At 34.3% G+C, this 8,562-nt stretch overlaps 1 protein-coding gene across 1 annotated transcript; it reads right to left on the minus strand.

Moving 5' to 3' along the window:
• Positions 1-3,234: 3,234 nt before the first annotated feature.
• On the minus strand, positions 3,235-4,694 carry LOC129218275 (uncharacterized). Its single transcript, XM_054852506.1, has 2 exons — positions 4,611-4,694; positions 3,235-4,077 (listed from the first exon to the last, which is right to left on the minus strand). Exons 1-2 carry the CDS (start codon positions 4,692-4,694, stop codon positions 3,235-3,237), a joined length of 927 nt encoding a protein of 308 aa, XP_054708481.1.
• Between the last annotated feature and the right edge of the window lie 3,868 nt (positions 4,695-8,562).

Consider the following 8,562-nt stretch of genomic DNA (forward strand, 5'->3'; position numbering starts at 1 on the left):
CATAAGACTCTATTTATCGGGTATTTCGCTGATCCTTTCTCTAGTGCTTTTGCGTGACCTAAAATGACACCAGGACTTACTCTAACTTTACGTATTAATAAGGATGCTTGGTCTAACACTACTTTAAAACCTTCATTTCCCATAAGACAAAATTCGGGTTTGCTTCGTATTAATTTTATTTTTAAGTCAACTAAATTTAATAAAAGTCTTTCTTGGTGAAATAAATCAGAGTGTATACAACCAATCATTTCCACAGATGTACTATTTTTAAAAAGTTCTGATCGTTTCTTGAAGCCATCCTCAGAATCTTTATAAAACAGTTCCGCTGTAAGTTGGGACGTTTTACTATCAAAACCGTGATTAAGTACAGTCTCAATGTAACATCTATAAGGATATGTATTGCTTGAATTTGAAATCAGACGATCGTTTAGTGTAACATCAACTTGCGAGAACATAGAATGTAGAAACAAGTTTACAGGTCCGATGACATCACCTTCTTTAATAGAAGTGTTATCATTTTTCAAAATTTTTGCTTTTATGTAAAGCAAGGTTTGACCAAGATCGATATAATAATCTTCACTGCTCCCAGAAACGTAAAATTCTATGGGTCCATCAGAAACATTTGATAAAGGATGATATTCTATCCACTGCCCACTTTGGATGACAGTTTGTGTTCCAGGTAGCTGAAAAAGCTCTAATTCTGACTTGACACATTCGGGGGAATCTTTAAGTAGGAACGCCATTAAGAATCAAAAATATCACGTCCTATCACCTTCCTCTTTTTTGATAAAATAATTTTCTTCCTAGCATTTCGTTTCCTTTTATACTTTCCTTTCCCAACCATGTTCTGAACTTTATCAATAGCTTTTCGAACCATTTTCTTCCCACTTTCCTTTGCTCTTGTTTTCATTGAATCTTTTATATTCTGTCCTGATAATATATCAGACGCTACACGTGATCCGGTTAAAAGCGCCTCTTTGCCGACTGCTTTTGTACCTTTGATAAACAGCGGCAGAGCTGCTCTAAACAGTCTTCGAAATACGCCACCAAGACCATATCCTCTTTGAAATGAAACTCCTTGATAATGAGGCAATCCAGATCCGATTTGACTGGAATAATGATCTTCAAATTTTTTCAAACAACACACGTAAGGCACACTCATTCTTGTCCGATTCCTGATATTTAAATGGTTGTATCGTTTTGATGCGGTAGTATTTATAAGATTTGTCTCTGTCTGAAGTGGAGCACAACAATCACTTTACCTTTTTCAAATGGTACGAAATTCCCAGAATTTAGTCGAAGTTCGATATTAATGGATTGAAACGACTGTCGTATTACGGGTAAGTATTGGGGTCTATCGTAATACTGACTTATAGTATCACCATTTTCGCCTTTTATTCTAACTAATCGTAAAAGGGGAGCGTGGACATTTCCCACAATTTGTGAAGCAATAATATCGGTGTACACATAAAAGAAAGAAAATGCAGACTTCGTATCCACTGAAAATTCACTTTTCATGTTTCCTCTAATTATTGTATTGTGGGGGAAGCCTAACATTATACTGATATTTCCGAGATGAAGAGTTGAGCCTTGAACAGCATTTATTTTAACCCGCTTCGTATTTTTATTATATACAAATGTAAATCGATTTGGATTTTTTGGCAAAAGAAGTTGTATAGCAGAAATTAGATCATAAACGTTTTCATAACATCCGATATCAATATCTTTTTTAACCATTTTCCCATCACCAATGTCATAAAAAAGAGTTTTATTTGTTTCATTTACATTATGCCAAGAATGAGGATATATAATCTCTGATAAACCTACTTCGAAAGCTTCATTTAAAATAATTGGAGATGGTAGTTGTGTGATGAAATGGGATAATTTATTATTGGGGAAATATTCAAGAGAGCTGTCTGAAGGTAATGTCACGTAGAATGACATGATTAAAACTGATTATACTACTCAAACTCCTGTCTATTTATATTGCTTTTATATCTGTGACCCATGCGTTAAACTTTTTGGGGTATCCTAAAAATTTTACGTAATATTCTACAATGCCTTCTCTCTTCCTTTTCTTTATGACTTTTTCTACAGGATAAAATCCTGAATCTATGACTTTCTGCAATTCTTGCTCATAAAATGTTCCGTTAATGTCTTCATTTTGTAGATCTCGAAGTTTGTAAACGATAGGAATTCTATGAATTATATCACTAATAGTAAAAATTTCGCGACTCCAGTTTTGTTCATATCCTTTTTCAAACTGACGTTTCTCTTTACTAATGCGTACAACGTCCCCCTTTTTGAATTTAGGGGCCTTTTTTTTTAATTTTTCAAGATCCCCATACAAATTTCTTCTTACTTCGTTTTGATTAGATTTAGAAACGGAATTTGGTTCCATTTGTATACTACTATGCCAAGTATTGTTATAACTATGAATAAACTTTTGTAAAACATCTATGTAGCTATAAGTATTGTATTCTGTAAAATATTTCCACATCTTCGATTTTAGTGTTCTGTTGAATCGTTCAACTACACTTGCTTTAGTCTTATTATTAGTGCTGAAATACCGTATCTTCATCTTTCTCAAATATTTTTGAACAGTTGTGTTTCTAAACTCAGTGCCTGCATCAGATTGTAAAACTTTTGGTGCACGCTCCTTAAAAATATTTTCGAGTGCGGTTTTAACATTTTCCCCAGTTTTACTCTTCAAAGGAATGGCCCAAGCATATTTTGAAAAAATATCAATGCATGTCAACAAATATTTATATCCCTTGTTATACTTAGATAAAGATTTCATTTCAATTAAATCTACCTGAAATTGTTTATCAATACCACTTACAAGAACTCTATTTTTCTGAAAAAATTTAGAAACGGGTTTATGTAGAGTATAAGTATCCTTTTGACTAAAATATTTTACCAGATCTTTCTGCTCGATTTTTTTGTCCAATGCATACTTTATAGCATTTAAACCACCAAAACTTGCAGGTTTTTCTGGATTCTTGTAAAATGACTCGATATGATCCATGTTAACACCACCAGTGATTATCTGCTAATGAAAGATTTTTTTTTTCCATCCATCAACCTTTTATACACATGAAAAAAAAAAAAAAAAAAAAAAAAGAAAGGAAGAAAAAACACCCAGACACAAAAAAATGGAGAATAATTATTTATTTAATTTCTTATTCAAAATACAACTTTTTTTTTTCTTTTTAAAGTGCAAGATCAACATTTTTAAGCAAAATCTTCGAAAAACTCAAAAGCATTTGGAGGACATAATAGATCTCTTACTTTTCTAAGCACAACATCTAAACGCAAATTTTTAAAGAACATTTCAGTGACATACATTATTGGTTTCAACGTTAAAAATAGTTCTTCTACAAAAAGTTTATTATAAAAATAATCGGCTATTTGAACTATATCCAAAGAGAACGCTAAAGAATTAAATGTTTCCACACGATTTGACCAAAGCTCCTCAGCCCTTATTTCCGGTTCTTGCATTCCATTTTCTTTTAATATAACACAAATTACATTTTCAAGCAATTGTGTAAGATATTGTGTACCTAGACTGACGTCTAAAGAGCTTGGTAAAGGATCTTTCTGTATAGGAGCATCAATAAAAGTACTGTAAGCTTTTAAAAAATCAATCGAGCGAAATACATGATCCAAGACAAAAGAAGCAATTTCGTTATAACTTTTTAGCATTACAGACCATTGCACATTGGAGATTGAGATACTTTTTGAAACAACTATGCTATCTGCGGTCTTAAAATTTCTTGTAAAAGTGAAATGAATAAAGTCCGTACTTGTAATTTTAAGTTGATTCTCTGGACACAAAACACTTCCGCCTAAATCTTCATCTGTCTGAGGTAAGTCTTTTCTCCCCATGATATGCTCAATCCACCAAGGCTGTAATGTAACACCTTCAGACGTCGGATAGTAACTAAGACCGTATTTTTTATAGCGTCTAATGTGAACTTGGACTTTACCTCTAAATGTAGATGGAACGACAAACACAGATCCTCCTAAGGAAAACACTCCTTCCGGCAAATTGTTCTCGACAAAAATTCCATTTACCTATAAACAAACAAACAAACAAACAAAAATAAATAAATAAGCAAACTAAATATCGATGTAATTAGAAAAGAAGGAAACATGCATGTTGTAGTGTACTAAGAAATCATCAAGTAAATATTAAAAATTATAATAACTTTTTATCTGAAATGTCAACATACCTCATTGTTTGTAATTTTCATCTTTTTTTCCCCTTTTATGTCATCATCATCATCATCGCTCTTTCGTTTCATAGTAGTCACTTTCAACTTTCGGAATATCAAGTTAATATGTACGCCGCTACGCTTCCTTTGACGAGGGATACCATGACTCCATTCAACGTTGGCAGGAGGCTTCATAACCAACAAAGAGTTAGGCTTGAGGTCGAACTTTTGATCTTCACAATTTGCTTTTTTAAAAAGTAGAGTCCTGGGTTTTCCAAAACTAAGAAAAGAAACGGGGCAGTTCTCATCCGTATCAAGTGCATTATCTTTGTTCTGTTCCGAAAAGGAACTCTGATTTTGATATCGATTTACAAGGACAAAATTGTAACTAACACCAGCTAGATTTTCAACAATTGTCTTAATTTCTGACAGAAACTGCGGCCAAGGTTGAGATGAAACTGTGATTCCGGAAAACATATAAGTCAGATCTTGATCTCCATAGGCTTGTATTTGTCTCGAAATAATTTTAACGTTCGTATTAACTTCGCATTTAGTAGAAGGTAAGTAATTAATTTCATTTTCTAAACGTTCAAAGATTTGCTCTGGTGATGCGAAGACATTTTCACAACGATCGATGTTTAATCCTGTCTCAATTTGTAACTCCATTTCTGCAAAAGTAAGAGTTCGTAGCAGTAAACTTGTTTCATGCAAAGCAAAATGCTGAACTAAAATTAAAGAGAAGCTATCAACCTTCAAACTTATCACATACTCCTGAGTTTCGCTTTCTGATTGGTTGAAGCATCATACGTCACCGATGAAATAGATAAAGAGATAAGATAAAATCCTGAGTCACTGCGTCATTTTAAGAGGCAGCGAATGTTAGTAGTCTGTGACTCAAGAAATAATTAAACAAGGTCATAAAATAATTAATTAATAATAATGTAAAACGAAACTTCTCTCTGTTGCCAATCAAGAAAACTTAATAAAAAAAAAAACCACTCAACGCATCTAGGAATCAGTAATGGCTTCGCCAGAAGGAAGAAAAACCACTCAACTCAGTCTGTTTCGCATAATAGCTTAATAAGAGAAAATTCCGAGTCCTAAAACGAAACTACTCTCCGTTGCCAATCAAGAAAAGCTTAATTCAAAAACGAAACTAATTACCGTTGCCAAACACGCGAAAGAAACTATGATGGCTCCGCCAGAAGGATAAGAACAACTCAACACATCTAGAAATCTATAATGGCTCCGCCAGAAGGAATAAAAACCACTCAACTCATCCTTTTTCATATCATAGCTATATAAGAGAAAATTCAAAGTTTGAAAACGAAACTAATTACCGTTGCCAATCCGTAAAATATAAATTCAAAACCGAAACTAATTTGTCGTCTGCAGCAGGAGGGATCAACTCAACTCAAAATCAAGCCTTCGGGTGAAAAGTCTAAGTTTGAAAACGAAACTAATTACCGTTGCCAATCCGTAAAATATAAATTCAAAACCGAAACTACTTTGTCGTCTGCAGCAGGAGGAAAACACCTCAACTCAACATCAGGAGGAAAACACCTCAACTCAACATCAGGAGGCAAACAACTCAACTCAACTCAGGAGGCAAACAACTCAACTCAACTCAGCAGCAGGAGGAAAACAACTCAACTCAACTCAGCAGCAGGAGGAAAACAACTCAACTCAGCAGCAGGAGGAAAACAACTCAACGGCTCCGCCAGCTCCCCTGGCTCCGCTGAGTTAGAACACCCTATTATACACTACTTTCGTCTTCTAAGCTGGAAGTAGTGGGTTTGATTCCCGTCGGTGACCTGGGTGTTTTTTCCTTCTCTTGTGCTGTAAGTTATTCCTGTGTGTGTCCGGAGGCAAGGGGCTCAGTCCTCTATGTATGTGAAGCGGTTTAGTTTCTGTATTGTTACAAATTCTGTAAATAGTAATTATTGTAGTAACGTAACCTGTAAATAGTTTCCCGTAATGAATATACAACCCCTTAACATATGGCTAAAGTATACAACCCCTATTCTTTTTTTTTCTTATCTCATTCACTGATTTTATCAATGAAAGTGTAGTTGTAGAACGTTGTAGCATTTTCTGGAACCTTTGAGAGATTTCTTTTCGGTGTGTATATAAGCCGTTAGCGATGGATAAAAAGGGAGTTTCGATTGAGATTTCGTACTGAGAGTGTGTATTAGCTCTGTTTATAGCGAGGCAATTCGCTGTGTTGTTTTCGTATTTGGAAGTAAATACGTGTGTAACCGTTGAGTTTACGGTGTTGTGTGATAATTGCTTAATTGCTGATGAATAATTTAGCAGTTGTTGACGCTCTTTCCTGTACATAGTGTAAATAAATTTCCTGTGTTTTTATCTAGAACTGTGTTTCCATTACAAGAAAGTGGAAGTCGCGCCGGATCCGCTACAGTATAAATAAAAGAAAGAAATTAACTAATCAATTTTATATCTACGAGAAATTAAAAATTATTTTGGGACTGCTACTGTTTCATTTACAAGTATCCCACATGGCTATTTTTAGGTTGGACACCCCATTTAAGGAATTTCTTTCAACACCACTGTATCAATGGTTGCTACGCTGTAATGATATACCTAATGAGAAGTTGAATGAAACGAAACTTTCAGCAAATCTATAGCAAGTTACCTTGTTTCTTAAACTTAACAATTCCTTATAAGATTACACTGTAAAAAAAAAACTGTAAATTTTGAAGAAGTTATCCGTATTTTTTACAGAAAAAACTGTTCGTAATAAAATACAGGATTTCTCTGTTGTTTTGAATCTGTAACCGGTTATACTTTGTTTTTCTTCGAAATTTCGAGCGCGTGTTTGGATTTTGGTTCTCGTGCTCGAGTTTTTGATCTTATATTTATTTCAAGCGAGTAAGTCTTAAATCGTTTGCAACTTCCATTTCATTGCATTCTAATCAATATTTTATTATTATGTTTTTTTGTCATCTGTTACAGAGGCATATTCGGAAATTTACCTTTGTATACATGTATTTCGTAGTAGTATAGTAAATATTGAAATGGATTTATGAAAGTATAGTATCATTTTTTAATCTTCATAAAATAATAAATCAGCTTGAATAAATAATAAAAATACGGAAGATTTCTGTAAAATAAACGGAAGAAAACTGGCGTCCTGGCTGACAGTTTTTTTCTGTAAATTTTACGGATTTTTTTTACAGTGTAGAGAGCTTACCAAACTTTTCTATTTGCGGCACTCTTTGAGGTATTAGGTAGAAATTTGTTTCACGTCAATCAATACCATATCCACAGTGCAATACTTTAGTGGCCAACTTACAAAGGTTTATTTATGCAATACAGTAAAACCAGTGAAGCTGACCATCCTTGTAAGTTGACCACCGGTCTAAGTTGACCACTTTTGTAAGGTACACAACTAGTCTTATGGCATAAATATATATATCCACCTCTATAAGTTGATAACTTGTCTAAGGTACCACTAAAGTACTGCACCGCAAGTGGTCAACTTACACAGGTTTAACTATATAAGACCAATTCTGTACCTGACAAAAGTGGTCAACTTAGTCAGCTGATCTACTTACAAAGGTGGTCAACTTTACAGGTGCTATTGATACTGTGGACACTTCGATACTCCTTTCGTGGCACCCATTTTGGGAACCCTTGACCTATCAGGGATGGTTTCCAATGAGCAATTGCAATTTCATGCCTCACTTGTTTCAAATCTGAATGAATATCTTCTTTTTACTAAAATAGTCAACCATCACTCAAGCAACACATCTGAAGTTTAGTTATCATTGAAAATGGTGACTACTTTTGACTGAATGAATAATATCTGCTCCTTTTATGGACTAAAATAGTCAACCATCACTCATGCAACACATCTGAAGCTTATTTACCATTGAAACTGGTGACTACATTCGACTCCTTTTGACTGAATGAATGATATCTTCTCCTTTTATGGACTAAAATAGTCAACCATCACACAAACAACACATCTGAAGCTTTGAAACTGGTGACTACTTTTGAATACTTTTGACTGAATGAATGATATCTTCTCCTTTTATGGACTAAAATAGTCAACCATCACTCAAGCAGCATCTGAAGTTTAGTTACCATTTTTCTTCAAAGCCATTTTGGTACACATCCTGCGTTCTCTTGGGGAACCAAAATGTCGGACTCGTCAGCTCTCCCAATATACCGAGTGGCCTCACTTCACCTAATATTGAACTGTAAGAGAAAGGAAGGAAAAAAAAGAATTCTTGCGGCTACAAAAAGATACGTGTTGCGAGCAATATTAACTTGAAGCGAATTCTGTGGCGTTAGTGGACTGACGTTGAGTGAGATTTCT

The sequence above is a fragment of the Uloborus diversus genome, chromosome 3 (genome assembly GCF_026930045.1).
Source record: "Uloborus diversus isolate 005 chromosome 3, Udiv.v.3.1, whole genome shotgun sequence".
Classification (NCBI taxonomy): domain Eukaryota; kingdom Metazoa; phylum Arthropoda; class Arachnida; order Araneae; family Uloboridae; genus Uloborus; species Uloborus diversus.